This window comes from Zootoca vivipara, chromosome Z2 (genome assembly GCF_965207765.1).
Source record: "Zootoca vivipara chromosome Z2, rZooViv2.hap1.1, whole genome shotgun sequence".
Classification (NCBI taxonomy): Eukaryota; Metazoa; Chordata; class Lepidosauria; order Squamata; family Lacertidae; genus Zootoca; species Zootoca vivipara.
In genome coordinates this window covers 12779772-12795671 of record NC_142585.1, presented here as the reverse complement: position 1 = coordinate 12795671, position 15900 = coordinate 12779772, and the positions used below count along the sequence as shown (strand labels likewise).

General features: G+C 48.3%; 1 protein-coding gene across 4 annotated transcripts in view; it reads left to right on the top strand.

Annotated features, from left to right (window-relative positions):
- Window positions 1–13953: 13953 nt before the first annotated feature.
- THOC2 (THO complex subunit 2) overlaps window positions 13954–15900 on the top strand; it is a 63978-nt gene continuing 62031 nt past the window's right edge. For 3 of the 4 annotated variants that reach the window (XR_015948649.1, XR_004692422.3, XM_088664498.1), the window contains exon 1: window positions 13954–15322. Coding sequence is in view for 2 of the 4 variants with exons in the window: in XM_088664498.1 (XP_088520624.1) it covers window positions 14880–15322 (443 nt within the window). In the remaining 2 variants the exon portion in view is untranslated. The remainder of the gene's footprint in view (window positions 15323–15900) is intronic. The other variant, XM_035112439.3, reaches the window with a different exon arrangement.

Sequence of the window (15900 nt, the reverse complement as noted above, 5' to 3'; positions counted from 1 at the left end):
TCAGCAGAGCGCCCCGACGAAGCGGCGGCAGTGGGAGGGGCCAATCGGCCCCTCCCACGCACCGCCACCGCCGAAAAAGGCTGAATGTTCTAGCGCCCGTTTATTAAACGGGCTGAATGACACTAGTTGATTTATATTTTAATAAAGTTGTGGCCAAATTTAATGCCAAACACCTTAAACTAAAATTATGGTGTTTGGTGTGAGTTATTGGGGGGGTCTTCTTGGTACCTTGGCACGCAAAGCAGGTTCTCACCATAGGGGAGAGCATGGGTTGCGGAAGGGTTAACAAGAAGACCCAGGGCTGTTGGGGGCAGGTCAGTCTGGATGACCTCTGGGTTGTGATTGGTGGGAATGGCTGTTGCTGGGGAATTTAACTTGTTGCAACTGCTTGACAGCCAAGGCAATATCAAAAGCTATGGAGCAGTTTGTGCCACCTCTTTGCTGCTCGCATTGAATATCTAGCTGGTCCTGTCACGCATTGTCGTGGTTAATCCCTGTGACTGCCACCACCCTGTGTCGATCCATGATGTATCATGCCCCCTCTTCCCCCCACCCCCAGGTCATCCCTGTGACTGGGCCCATGTTCTGACCTATCCCGTCCCCTCCTCCCCCCAACCCCCACCAAGGCGAGTCAGAACCTCCATTTGGCCTAGTCTGTAAAGGCTTCGGCCTAGTATGTAAATGGCTAGGCCGTGTGATATCTGTCTTAGAAAATGGTATGGGCTTGCTCTCATATTCGTATGCGGCATTGTGTTAAAATTTGAGCGCAATCGGTCAAGCAGTTTTGGTGAAACATGGATACTAACGGACATGGCCAGTTTACATTTTTATATATATAGATTGATTGATGTTATCTGACCAATTCAATTTTTGAGAGATCATAGAGCCCAATAACTTAAAGGACTCTACCACTACAACCATGTTACCAAGAAAGGAGATTGGCAACAAGATGGGAGGGTGCCTTCTAAATTCAATTATCATTTCCACTGTCTTTTGGGTATTTAGCACCAAGTTATTCCTGCTGCACCATGAGACAAGACGATCTACTTCCCTCCTATATGCAGGTTCATCCTCCTCCTGGATGAGCCCAATGACTGTAGTATCATCTGCAAATTTCAAGATCTTAACCGACGGATCAGCTGAGGTGCAGTCAGTGGTTTCAGCTCAGTGCAAATAAGAAACAGGAGGCGTGGATCTGGTACAACATCTCTTTACTTCAAAGAACAGGTAAGAGCCAGAACACAGGGAATGGGGAAAACTGGGGCTTATATAGTAACAGTTGAACAAGCAGGGAAAAGATACATTCAAATAAACTCTGTGATACAATACAATAAACTCTATATTACAATACATACTTGGCTGTGCTATTACTTTCATACACAACACTCCCCATACTTATTGAGAATTACACACAAAGTCATTCAGGGACTGTGGCTTCCTGCAACTTCTACTAGATTGTCTCACTTCAGGTGTTGTGACACTAGGGGTTTGAGGCTGAGGGGTCTCCTTGGGAGTATCGGCTACAGCTGTTCCTCCTAAAGGCCTCCCCCAACTCATTATCTTCTGCCAGCTCCGTATTCCCAGCGGGGAGCTTACCTTCTGACTGCCCTGGTGGGTCATTAATCAGTGAAGGCTTCTCCACCTGACTCGAGGGCGGCAACTCTTCATTTAATGTGGGGGTGTTTGGTCCCTCGTCATCACTCCTGCTGGGTATCCTGCGCCTCAGCTGATCCACATGCCTACGCCAGACCTGATCCTGTGACAATGTGACATAATATGACAAGGGACCGCTGGCCCGCAAAATGACCCCCGGAACCCAAGTTGGACCTCTGGCATAATTCCTTACCCAAATGAGACCCTCCGGATTAAGGTATCTCGTTCTGTCTCCTTCGGTTTGTGGTGGCTCCCGTGCCGAACGGGAGGGCATCCTATCTGGATGCACAAAGTCCAGGGCTGTTACTAGCCTGCGACCTAACAGTAGCTCAGCTGGTGACTTTCCCGTGGCTGTGCATGGTGTGGCATGCTGTAAGAACAGCATACGAGCTATTCGGGCTGCCCAGTCACCTTCCAGTAGACGGGAAATAGCACCCTTTGCAGTTCGCACCATTCGTTTTGCTTGACCGTTAGACGAGGGATGAAAAGGGGCAGAGGTCACTCCTTGTATGAAATTGTCAGCGAGGAAACCTCTGAACTCACTTGACACGAATGCTGCCCCATTGTCTGACACCAACGTTCCTGGCAGACCATGCATGGCAAACACCTGCCTTAATACCTTGATAACGGCTGCTGATGTGGGACTGGGGACTAATGCTACTTCCAACCATTTTGAGTATGCATCGACCACAACCAAAAACGTTTTCCCTTGGTAGGGCCCCGCAAAGTCTATGTGAAGACGGTTCCATGGTGCTCTGGACTGTTCCTACCAATGAATGGGTGCCCTGGGAACCTCAGGTTGAACCTATTGGCATGCCTTGCACGTGCGTACCCACATTTCTATCTCCTTATCCATCCCTGGCCACCACATATAACAGCGGGCCAGGGATTTCATTCTGACCATCCCTGGGTGCCCCATATGCAAGGTTTATAGAATGCGGTTCCTAAGTGGGTTAGGGATGACTACCCTGTCCCCACAGAGTACGCACCCCTTATGAAGGGATAGCTCATGCTGCTGCATTAAAAATGGGCGGAACATCTCTCCTTGGCCCCCACTGGGCCACCCCCTCCCTACCCAGGCAAGGACACGGGAGAGTGTGGGGTCCTTTCAAGTCCTGGCCGCAACTTCTTCCGCAGTCACAGGAGCGGCTGGCAATGTCTCTAACATCATGACCTGTTCGGCTGGTGCCGGGTCACAACCACTAGCCCCCTGGATTGGAAGCCGGCTGAGGGCATTTGCGTGACAAAGCAATTTCCCTTTCTCATGGCATATCTTATATTGGAACCCATTTTTAAAAATCGACCACCTGAGCATTCTAGGGGACAGGATTTGAGGGGTTTGTTTGTGGGGGTTGAACAGGCCTAATCTTAAATTGAAATTGAAAGAATACGGTGAAGTAGCCGGATTCAAGATTAATAAAGAAAAAACTAAAATGATTGTTAAAAATATATGGGGGAAAGAATTGGAGAAATTGGAGACAGATACAGGGTGGGAAATAGCTAAAAGTGTAAAATATTTGGGAATAGTAGTTTCGGCAAATAATGTAAATTTATATGAAAACAATTATTCGAGAATGTGGAAGCACATTAAAGGAGATTTGGAAAGATGGGGTAATTTGAATTTAACAATGATGGGAAGAATAGCGGCCATAAAAATGTCAATTTTACCAATTTTTTTGTTTTTATTTCAGATGTTGCCAATTATAGAGAAAAATGAGGTATTTGAAGAGTGGAGGAGGGAGTTAAGTAAATTTATATGGGGAAATAAAAAACCCAGGATCCAATATAAAATCTTAACAGATAGTAAAGAAAGGGGTGGGTGGGGGGTACCTGATTTAAAAATATATTATGCAGCAGCAAATCTATGTTGGGTGAGAGATTGGATTATTTTGGAAGATAAAGAACTATTGGATATTGAGGGCTTCAGAAATATTTACGGATGGCATGAGTATCTCATGAATGAAAAGGAGAAAAGATATAGAGAATTCACAGACCATGTAGTGAAAAAATCATTGTTTAAGGTTTGGGAGGAGAACAAAAGGATCTTGGAACCCAAGGTTCCCTGGTGGCTATCGCCAACTGAGATAACATCTGGGAAGGGGGGGAGCGAGGAAGGGCAGATGGATAACATACCAAGAGTTGATTGAAAACAAAGATGGGCAATACGTTTTAAAAACATTTGATCAGGTAAAAGAAGATTGCACAAGCTGGCTCCAATACAATCAAATGCAAAGTATATTCCAAAAACATAAATTAATCGGCTTCCAAGAGAAAAAAATCAAAACTACAAGAAATACTAATTGATAAAGAAGATAAACATCTGGCCAATTTATATAAATATTTGTTAGAATGGAACCTAAAAGACGAAGTGGTTAAGTGTAGTATGGTTAAATGGGCACAAGACATAGGGAGAACAATTTACAGTGTACAGTGGGATAAATTGTGGTCCGAAAGTTTAAGATTCACAGCATGTACATCAATAAAAGAAAACATAATGAAAATGGCCTACAGATGGCACTTAACCCCGGAGAAAATAGGGAGAATTTATAAATTGGAATCGAACAAATGTTGGAAGTGCCATAATAAAATAGGCACATATATGCATTGCTGGTGGTGGTGTGAAGGTGTGCAGGACTTCTGGAATAAAATATATGAAAAAATGAAAAGTATGCTAAAATTAACTTTCGCAAAAACACCTGAGCTATTCCTGCTAAGCATGATTCCAGAAAGCGTGCCCAAAGATAAGAGGAATATTCTGTTGTATGGTGGGGCGGCAGCCCGGGTATTGCTAGCACAAAAATGGAAGGGTGAAGAATTGCCAGGGGTGGAGGAATGGCAAATTAAAATGGTGGAATATATGAATCTGGCCAAAATGACGGCAGCAATTAGAAACGTACCTAGACAGAAGACCCAAAACGAATGGCAATTAGTGGAAGATTATTTTAAAAAAGAAGGCATTAAAACAGAGTTGGTGATTTGCTTAATTTAAAGAATGCATGAAGAGAGTGAATTATTAAAGATAAGGAGAAGAGGTATTATTTCTAGGGAATTAGGAGAAAATAAGTAGAGGAGGAAAAGGATGAGTAAGCGTTAAGTCGACAATTGGAAGTTTTTTTATAGCTTAATTTTAAATACTTTGGTTCTGTTTTTTTTCCCTTTCTTACATTTCTTTTCTCCCTTTTACGTCTTTTTTCTTTTTCTTCCATGTTAGGTTATATTATGGGAATTAATGAGTATTTGAGTGTAATTTTCTTTTGTTTTCTGCCCTTTTTTTCTTTTCCTTTTGTTAACCTGATTTCGCCACGATTATGAGTATTGTTTATTTAAATCTAACCTATGTTTGACGTGGTGTGAGGTTAATTTTTATGCTATATCTTCATTATTATTTCATTATAGGTTATACTTTCAACATTATTTCATTATATATGATTTTGTGTGTTATGATTTCTTTATTATTTATATTATTGTTTTGCTTGGGTATGTATGAATTTAAGAAAGTGTATTTTAATATGAACTTCAATAAAGCTTATTTTAAAACTTAAAAAAGAAGAACAGGCCCAGCAATGGCTTGTGGTCCGTTTCAATTAAGAACGATCGTCCATACACATAGTCGTAGAATTTCTTTACACCTGCTACCACACCCAAAGCCTCTTTGTTGACCTGCGCGTAGTTCCTCTTGGTGGAAGTAAGAGTCCTTGAATAGAATGAAATGGGTCTGTCTGACCCATCCGCCTCTCTGTGGCTGAGCACAGCTCCCAGTCCATATTGAGAAGCGTCGCAAGCAAGTACAAGGGGTTTCGTCTCATCATAATGGGCCAACGCGCTCTCAGCAGACAACATTCCCCTAATGGTTTTGAAAGCCTTTTGTTGCGGCTTTCCCCAATGCCAGACACACGTCTTTTATAGATGGAGCCCAGCTTCCTGCAACTTTTTGAGTACCAGTCTGATGCGGCTTTCCAGCTCATGGGGGTCCCTCCCCGATATTAAAACATCATCAAAATATGCGAGGGCGCAAGGCACCCCCCTTAATAACCTCTCCATAATGCCCTGAAATATTCCTGGGGCCACGCTTACTCAAAATTGCAATCGGTTCACCTTAAATGCCCCTTTGTGGGTTACAATAGTTTGAGCTTCTGCTGTTTGTGGCGTTACAGGTAGCTGCTGGTACGCCTGAGCGAAATTGATCTTTGTAAATACCTTGCCCCCAGCCAATTTTGCCAACAGTTGAGACACCACTGGAATGGGGTAGGAATTTTCCCGAATTGCCTTATTTATTGTGCATTTATAATCTGCGCAGATGCGCACTTCCCCATTTGCTTTTAGTGGGGTCACTATTGGGGTTTCCCATCTTGTTGAGTCAACTGGTGCCAACACCCCTTGCTGGACTAGCTTGTCAAGTTCTGCCTCTATTTTGGGCTGCAAAGCGAATGGCACGTGTCTTGGCTTGAGGCGAACTGGAGCCACCCCTTGGTCCAACTTGAAGTCAATGGGAGGCCCTTTATAGCACCCCAGACTGCCATCAAATAATGATGCAAACTCCCCATAAAGTTTATTAAATGATCCTGGGGCTATTGTTATTGCGTTCAGTCCAGAGAGGCCCAGCCCTAAAGCAGGAAACCAGTCTGTTCCCAAGAGGGTGGTGCGCTTCCCTTTGGCGATCACCAGCTTAAGTACGGCCCTTTTGTCTTTAAAGTTAACTTTGACAAACACATTCCAAGGATGTGTATTCGCCGGCAGAGTAAGATTGTAATGTGACGGGGAAAGGCTCCAATGGAGGAAACTTACCCCCTGAGAAAAACCTCGCTGTCTTGTCCAAGACGATTGTAAACCCCGAACCGGAATCTACCTCCATCTGGCAAGGGTGGCCCTCGATGCTGACCCGGATTGATGCTTTCCCCTGAGCAGGAAACTGGACGGTATTGCCCTCTATCTCGGTAAGGTAGTTGCAGTCGCCCAACACGTGCGTTGATGAAATTGCCTGTCGCCGGAATGGTTGCGGGGATTCCAATGTTCCTCTGGTAGCCGACCTGCATACCCGAGCAATGTGGCCCGTTTTATTGCATGCTCAGCACGTGGCATTCCGAAATCGGCAGTTCCGGTGTTCATGCGCCCCACCGCAACCAGGGCATTCTAGCTTTTTCTCTTTTTTTCCAGATGAACCAAGCCTCAGGGATCCAACTCCACAGGATGGACTCTGGGGCGGGCTGGACTGCTCAAAGCGTGAGCTGCCTCTGCTGCTGGCCTGGCACTTCGTTGTGGGATTTTTTGTTTCTCCCCCTCTGTGGTCTCAGTGGCTATAGCCTCGCACACAGCCGTTGCTAGATCCACCTCTTCCCTTGTGGCAATCCGACATCGGGCTTTGCTGCTGCTCAGGCCTCCAATGAACTGGTCAAGCAGCGCTTCCTCGAGGGCCACGAAATTACAGGGCCTCACCAGGACCTTCAGCTCTGCAAGGAATATGGAGACCGATTCACCATCCTTCTGCCTCCTATTATGGAACTCTATGCGGCGTGTTGTCGTGGTTGCTGCTGGGACAAAGTGCCTCATGGGCTGGTCCATTATGTGCTTCAGCGTCGCCGTTTCTAGCGTGAGAGGAGCCACCAAGCCTCGGGCCAACTCGAAAACCTCAGCCCCACAGCAACTCAGGAAGACTGTCTTTTTCCTGTCGTCATTGGTGATTCCTTGCGCTGCAGCAGCGAAACCAAAACGTTGGAGATAGGAATCCCAGGCTTCTGCGGTTACCGATTTAAATGGCTCAATGATGTTACTTCCTGCCATGGTGTATTCAGTCAGGAGCGTCTACGACTTCTTCCTCTTCTTCTTCTGATTCCGGATGCCGACCTCTGACATCCATTCACGGCAAGCCGGATCCCACCTTCGTCGCCAGAATGTTGTGTAGTGGGTCTTCAGTGATTTCAGCTCAGTGCAGCTCAGGTGGCATGGTACAACATCTCTTTACTTCAAAGAACAGGTAAGAGCCAGAACACAGGGAATGGGGAAAACTGGGGCTTATATAGTAACAGAGAACTAGCAGGGAAAATATACATTTTGGCGGGAACCAATGGCAAGGATTCCCTCCAGCAGAAACCAATCCAGCAGCGGATCCAAATCCTGCACTCTGAACCAGCAAATGATAGACGTTCCTGCTGGAACTTGTACATTCAAATAAACTCTGTAATACAATACAATAAACTCTATATTACAATACACACTTGGCTGTGCTATTACTTTAATACACAACAGGCTTGCTCTCATATTCACATACGGCATTGTGTCAAAATTTGAGCGCAATCGGTCAAGCAGTTTTGGCGAAATGTGGATACTAACGGACATGGCCAGTTTACATTTTTTTATATAGATTGATTGATGTTATCTGACCAATTCAATTTTTTAGAGATAATAGAGCCCAATAACTTAAAGGACTCTACCACTACAACCATGTTACCAAGAAAGGAGATTGGCAACAAGATGGGAGGGTGCCTTCTAAATTCAATTATCATTTCCACTGTCTTTTGGGTATTTAGCACCAAGTTATTCCTGCTGCACCATGAGACAAGATGATCTACTTCCCGCCTATATGCAGATTCATCCTCCTCCTGGATTAACCCAATGACTGTAGTATCATCTGCAAATTTCAAGATCTTAACCGATGGATCCGCTGAGGTGCAGTCATTTGTGTATAGAGAAAAAAGCAGTGGGGAAAGCACACACCCCTGGGGAGCACCTGTACTGATGGTATTATTACTTGATGTAATTTCCCCCAGCTTCACCTGCTGGCTCCTGTCCGTTAGAAAGCTGTATATCAATTGACAAACAGAAGTAGGTACATTAAGCTGGAGTAATTTAGAAACCAATTTGGATGCAACAATGGTATTGAAAGCTGAGCTAAAATCCACAAACAAAACTGACATGTAACCCCCTGGGGAGTCCAGATGTTGCAAGATGTAATGCATTGCCATGTTGACCATATCATCTACTGACCTATTAGCTCGATAAGCAAATTGCAAAGGATCCAGCTCTAGGTCAGTAGTATCCTTCGAATAGGCCAACACTAATCTTTCAAAGACTTTCATTACTACAGATGTTAGAGCAACCGGTCCATAGCTGCCAAGTACCCCGTTTTCTCCGGGAAAACGCCGATTTTACTTACCTTTTCCTGGTAGTCCCCCATATCACTTCGTCTCCCGTTTTTCTCCATTATTTTCTCCTGCTGGCGGCCATTTTTACCCCGATTTGCCATTCTATGGGCACAAAAATGGCCGCCGCCGGCTTCAAAACCGGCGGCGGCCATTTTTTGTGCCCATAGATGGGCGGAGCGACACTGGAAGTTGCTTTGACGCACTTCCTGACATGCGTACAAGCGACTTTCGAAGCCGACGGCGACCATTTTTGGTGCCCATAGAAGGGCAAAGCAACACCAGAAGTTACGTCGACGCAACGTCCGGTGTCACACGGCTGCCGGTCCCGGATTCTGCAGGCCAGGACTTGGAAGGTAAGAACCGGTCTGTAATCATTCATCCCACTAATAACAGATTTATTAGGTACCGGAATGATAACAGAATGTTTAAAGCATGAAGGAACCCAACACAGCTCCATTGAATAGTTAAATATCTGTGTAAGGTAAAGGTAAAGGGACCCCTGACCATTAGGTCCAGTCGTGACCGACTCTGGGGTTGCGCGCTCATCTCTCATTATTGGCCGAGGGAGCCGGCGTATAGCTTCCAGGTCATGTGGCCAGCATGACAAAGCCGCTTGTGGCAAACCAGAGCAGCACATGGAAACACTGTTTACCTTCCCGCTGTAGCGGTTCCTATTTATCTACTTGCATTTTGACGTGCTTTCGAACTGCTAGGTTGGCAGGAGCTGGGACCAAACAACGAGAGCTCACCCCGTCACAGGGATTCGAACCGCCGACCTTCTGATCAGCAAGCCCTAGGCTCAGTGGTTTAACCCAGGATTGGGGCCAACTGTACTGCACACACTTTCAAACAAAGAGGAGTCACCCCATCTGTGCCTGAACTTTTCTGGCCTTCTGTCTCTGTAAAGGCACCATACTGTACATCTTTTTCACAGATCACCACTAGAGTGACTTCAAAGCCGGTAGAGGTGGTTGTGTCTATTGATGCCTCTGGCACCAATTGAGTGGTACTAGTTGATAATAATTGACTTTCAAACCTGCTATAAAACTGGTTCAGGTCATTTGCCAATTTATGACTCTCCGGAGCTGAGGAAGATGTTTTCTTATATCCAGTGATATTCTGCAAGCTCTTCCAAAGAGTAGCCGAGTCACTGTTTGAAAATTGAGCCTGCAATTTTGTACCATAAGCTCGTTTTGCCGCTTTAATCTATTTATTCAATGCATTCCTCGCTTGATTATACAACATGCTATCTCCTTTGTTGTACGCTTCCTTGACACGTCTGAGTTGCTTACATTTTCCTGTAAACGCGGGTTTGTTCTTATTATATATGCACAAGATCTTAGTGGGCACACTAAGTATTTTTATTTATTTGCTTGATGGGGGGGCACCTGCCTCCTCCCCCTAGCTTTGCCCATGTTAAGTGGTAAATTAATGAATGAATGAATGTACATTTTTCTTTACTTTCAACATTCATATATTGGTCAAAAAACCTTCCAACACTGCTGTGGGGCAGTGTGAAGAGACCCCCTCTCCTTGCGGTGGGGCAGCTCAAAGACCAGGGGCAGCAGCAGCAGCTGCCCAGAGGACTCCCAAGGAGAGAGGAAGCTGAGCGAACACTCTGCAAGGGAGGGTGTTTGAAAAGGGGTCAAGGGAGCCTTGGACCCAGAAAGGTTGAAAACCTCCGCCATAATTGAATGAAAAGGCCCTGTAACAACCACCTGCCAGATCTCATATAGCCAGAGAAAATGTGCTTTAAATGTATGATGTGGATGTGACGTGTGTCTCTACTGGCTCATATGCTTAAGACAGCTGGATTGTTCTCTGCTTCTGGCAAACATCTTCAAAGGCTCATTAATGTTCCAAATGATTAACTGGTTTGTAATCAACAAAAATGGAAACAAATGATTACATTCTGGAGTGTGTTTGTTTGTATTGTTACAAAAGCTGGGTGTCTGCTCCCTCTCTCTGCCAAGCAGTGGCCAGAGCGCATGGGGTCACAAGCACCCCAGGGTCTGTGTGGAGAATAGAAGACACTGTCGAGACACTAGTGTTTTAAGAAATAAGGTTTATTTGTCTATTTACGCTCTCAGTCTGTGTGAAGGGGGTTCAGATGTTATGTTGTTGTTGTTTAGTCATATAGTTGTGTCCAACTATTCGTGACCCCATGGACTAGAGCAGGAATCCCCAGACTTTGGCCCTCCAGATGTTTTGGACTACAATTCCCATCTTCCCCGACCACTGGTCCTGTTAGCTAGGGATCATGGGAGTTGTAGGCCAAAACATCTGGAGGGCCGCAGTTTGGGGATGCCTGGACTAGAGCATGCCAGGCACTCCTGACTTGCACTTCCTCCCGCAGTTTGGTCAGATGTTATAGCATGACCCAAAGCATTGCAGACAGTCATTCCTTCTCCCTCATCAAGATGGATTTAAGCCTTCCTCTTTCTTCTTCCCAGAAGCCCCTTGCCCTCCCCCAGAGCAGTTCACTGGCAACCTTCCAAATCTCCAGTCACTGGTCACACCTGGTTCTGTTGCCTTATTAAAGACCCACAATGGTTCTCTTAGGGGCCCTAGTTTGACCAAGCTACCCAGGAATTCCTTTGCAGCTTATATTCTCCCTTCCTATCACAAATAACCCCAAACCTTAGCATTTACTGCCATATTCTTCCATCTATAAGACACCCCCTATTTTTTGGGACTCAGATTTAAGAAAATGGGGGAGATGGCCCCCATGTATAAGACGCCCCCAAAATTCGGACATTATTTTTAAGGGGAAAAGTCTAGTCTTATACACAGAAAAATACGGTAATTTTAATGTTTAAGGGAAGACCCCAGTTCTGTAGGAGTATTCTGTAGGAGTATTCACGTTTTACCTTGGGGTGCCACAGTGGGTGGGTCACATGCAATCTATATACCCAGAAGTCAAATTAAATTCAGTAGAATTAATATTGTAGCCTTTCCCTGCTGGCACAGAAGGCAAAGCAGAGGCACATCAAAGTTGTTAAATGTCATAAAGAAAAAGGGGCATTCACATGTTACATTCTATGAGCAGTCTTTGCACCTGTGTACACAACCATTGAACTTCACAAATCAACAAGTTTACACTCTTTCATGCAAACCCTTATATACAGTGGTGCCTTGCTAGACGAATTCAATTCGTTCCGACGGTCAATTCGTCCAATGAAAAATTCGTCTTGCAAGGCACCGTTTCCCATAGGAACGCATTAAAAGTTAATTAATGCGTTCCTATGGGCTCCGGGGGACTGGCGGCAGTGACGGCGCTTGCTCTCTTGGCTCCCTGGAAGGCAGGAAGACAGGCGGCAACAGCCCCGCAGCTCTCCTTGCTGTCGGTGGCAGGGGGAGAGGAAGCCCGTTCTCCCCGTTCGTTCCTCTCCCCCCCCGCCCGACAGAAAGCACAGATCCCGGAGTTGCCGGATCTGTTGGGCGGGGGGAGGCACAAGCGGAGGACCGGTCCAATGCTCCGCTTCTCCCTTCCCCCACAAGACAGAGCCAAATGCCGGATCTGTCAGGCGGGGGGGGGGACAAGCAGGACAATCCCCCGCTGTGTCGGGCGGGATGGGGGGGAAGCGCAGGATCTTTCCTGCGTTTCCCCCACATCCCGCCTGTCACACAGTGGGGATCCTAGGGGGCTTGAGAAGCTTCTCAAGCCCCCTACGATCCCCTGCTGTGTCGGGTGGGATGGGGGGGAAACACAGGAAAGATCCTGCGCTTCCCCCACATCCCGCCTGTCACACAGCGGGGATCGAAGGGGGCTTGAGAAGCCCGCTACGATCCCCTGCTGTGTCAGGCGGGATGTGGGGGAAATGCAGGAAAGATCATGCGCTTCCCCCCATCCCACCTGTCACACAGTGGGGATCCTAGGGGGCTTGAGAAGCTCGCTACGATCCCCCGCTGTGTCGGGCGGGATGTGGGGGAAACGCAGGAAAGATCATGCGCTTCTCCCCCCATCCCACCTGTCACACAGTGGGGATCCTAGGGGGCTTGAGAAACCCCCTATGATCCCCCGCTGTGTTGGGCAGGATGGGGGGGGGGAAACGCAGGATCTTTCCTGCGTTTCCCCCACATCCCGCCTGTCCCTAAGCCGAAGTGCGGCGCGGGAGGGGGCTTTTTGCCGTTCGCCTTGGCTCGGGGAAGGCAAATGGCAAAAAGCCCCTGTCGCGCTGCACTTCGGCTTGGGGACTGGCTTGGCCGCGGCGGGAAGAAGGGGAGGAATTCCTCCCCTTCTTCCCGCCCCCGCCAAGCCAAAGCCGGCTTCCCTCGGCAGCAGCTGCCGCTTTGTGCCGGGTGGCGGCAGGAGAAACGGTTCCTCTGCTTCTCCCGCTGCTGCCTGGCACAAAGCCGGTTTCGCTTCCCTCGGCAGCCGCCGCCTGGCTTCAGCAGCTGTGTGCCAGGCTGCTGCGGAGAAGCAGAGGAACCGCTTCTCCCGTCGCTGCCCGGCACAAAGCCGACATCGGACAGGGCTTCAGAAAGGCGCAGCGCTTCTCCGATGCCCCGTCATATGCTCCCAGGTATCCATGGCGTGGTGGTGGGGGGAGCATCCGTTCCTCCACTTCTCCCCCCCTTCTTCCTGCGCTACAGCCCTTCGTGTTCCGCTGGTCTCTGCTGGTTGCCCCTCACCGGCAGAGACCAGCGGAACACAAAGGGGAACCAGCTGCAGCGCAGGAAGAAGGCAAAGGAAGATCAGCTGAGAGGCGCTGACAGCTGTCAGCGCCTCTCAGCTGATCTTCCTTTGCCCTCTTTCCTTGCTACAGCTGGTTCCCCTTTTGCTAGACGAATGCCCCTTTCGCTAGGTTTTGCGATCGGAGGTTTTTATGGCCATGTTTCGCAAGACGAAGCGGCAGCCATAAAAAACCTCATCGTTTTGCGAGGCAACCTCCAATCGCAAAACCTATTCGTATAACGGAAAATTTGTCTTACAGGGCATTCGTCTAGCGAGGCACCACTGTATCTATAGTCTGTTTGTATCTGGTGTTAAGTGTAAAGCGAGCAAGCTAAGTGAGTCAAATCAAGGTGCCACATGACTGTGTTGTTGTAAGATAAAATTAAGGCTACGTGCCAACACCTTTCCCGAACCTTGGGATAGCCAACACGGGTGAAATCTAGACACACACAAAAAACACTGTGAAAATGCTTTTTTAAAAAGTTTTAAAAAAATATATATATTGAATTTGCCATTAGCTCACCATTGCCATCTAGTGTCACATTTGTATAATGCACTTATAACGCAGTTAAAACATTGCATTTGCAGCTGTACAGCTGAGTCTATGGTACCCTCCTGAAATTCTTGTGACTACAACTCCATGACGACTAGCCATGACGACTAGCAGGGCTCGTCCACACTTCTGCTTGCCCCATGTTTCCCAGGGACAAGTCTGAGAGGTTTCTTGTTTGCTCCATTGTTTCTCTGAGGAAAACTCGCTGTTTACCACTGGGGGCTTATCCTTACAGTACTTACCTCTCCTGTGCTCTTAAAGCTCTGTGTCAGAGAAGTGTTTTTTGTTCCAAAGCTTTCCATGTGAAAACCCACTCTTTAACACAAAATCAGAGCAAATGGAAAAACCGTGGAAAATCTGAATTGATGTTTGCTCCATTTCAGCTTTAAAAAGCAGATCTTCGTGGGAAAGCTTGGGATAATAATAAAGCATGGAATGTTAAAGCATGGAATGTTAAAGCGCAATCCTTTGCCTGGAATGAGTGGGGCAAAGGGTGAGGGGAGATAAGACTTTGTGCTTAGCGTTCAGAAACATCTTGTGGGTTTGGCTCAAGTTAAGCCAGGCATCCCCAGACTTCGGCCCTCCAGATGTTTTGGACTACAATTCCCATCTTCCCCGACCACTGGTCCTGTTAGCTAGGGATCATGGGAGTTGTAGGCCAAAACATCTGGAGGGCCGCAGTTTGGGGATGCCTGAGTTAAGCCCAGAGCAGCACCGCAGGTGTGCAAAATGAAATTAAAAGGGGGCGGGGCGCCCCCAGGTAAGTCACAGTCCATCACATGACCCGGCGCACGTGCACATGTTTAAATAGCAGGCCTCGGCCCCGAGCAGTCTGCAGCTGTGCTGAAGAGAAACCATGGTCAACCGCCTCGCCTGCGCCGGCTGTCTCCGTTCTTCCCGGGGGAAGCCCGCGGCCGCGCCGCCCCCGGGTCAAGACGGCACCACGCCGCAAAGGAAGACCAGGTCTTCAAGCCTTCAAAAGTTGCCTCCCCCTCCTCTCCGTCGTCGTCGCCGTCGCCGCCGTCGCCGTCCTCCTCGTCGTCATCCTCCTCCTTCTCCTTCTCCTCCTCCTTCTCCTTCTGCGCCGCCCACTTTCCCGTCATGCTCGTCACGGCTGCCCCCACCGTCCACTCTGACCTCGGGCCCGCTGTTCTCGCATCCGGGCTTTCGGCGCTACACCAGGAAGATGGCGGCGGGAGCGGGGGCCTCGGCGGTGCCATCGACATCGGGGGGATCCACGGCGGCGGCGCTCCCAGCCGAGTGGATCAAGAACTGGGACAAATCGGGCAAGACAGAATTGTGAGTCCGGGGGTGTGGGGTGTGTGGAGGCGCAGCCGTGTAGTGTGTGTGTGTGGGGGGATGGTAATGAGGAAAAAAGACATGGGGGGGGGGAGCAAGCAAGCTTGTGCGCCGGGTAGAAGAGCGGCGAGGGCGGGCAATGTAGGGCCTGGGCCCACGCATCCAAGCCCTCAGATCGGCGGCTCCTGCTGTGGGGACGATCCCCCCCCTTTCCCGCGCGTACGATCCCCCCCCCATCGGATCTCCGCCGCCCCTTCCCAGCGCTAGGCCCTGAGGTGACTCCGGGCTTCCCTCGCTCCTTTTAGCGCCGATCCTGCCACCATCTCTTCATGCGCTAATCCTCCCACCGGCCCAGACCTTTATATCTCGGTCCTTCTTTCTCTCGCTCTGCTTGGAGATCAGACCGCCTTGAGCCCCTTTCCGCGCGCATACGAAACAGGCGGCGATCGTAGGGGAGTGGGATGGGACCCCCCCGGGGGTCCCACCCCCCCGCCATCCCACTCCCATACTTCAGTGTCCCATCCCCCCCGCCATCCCACTCCCCTACGATCGCCGCCTTTCCCGTTTCACCGCGAGGC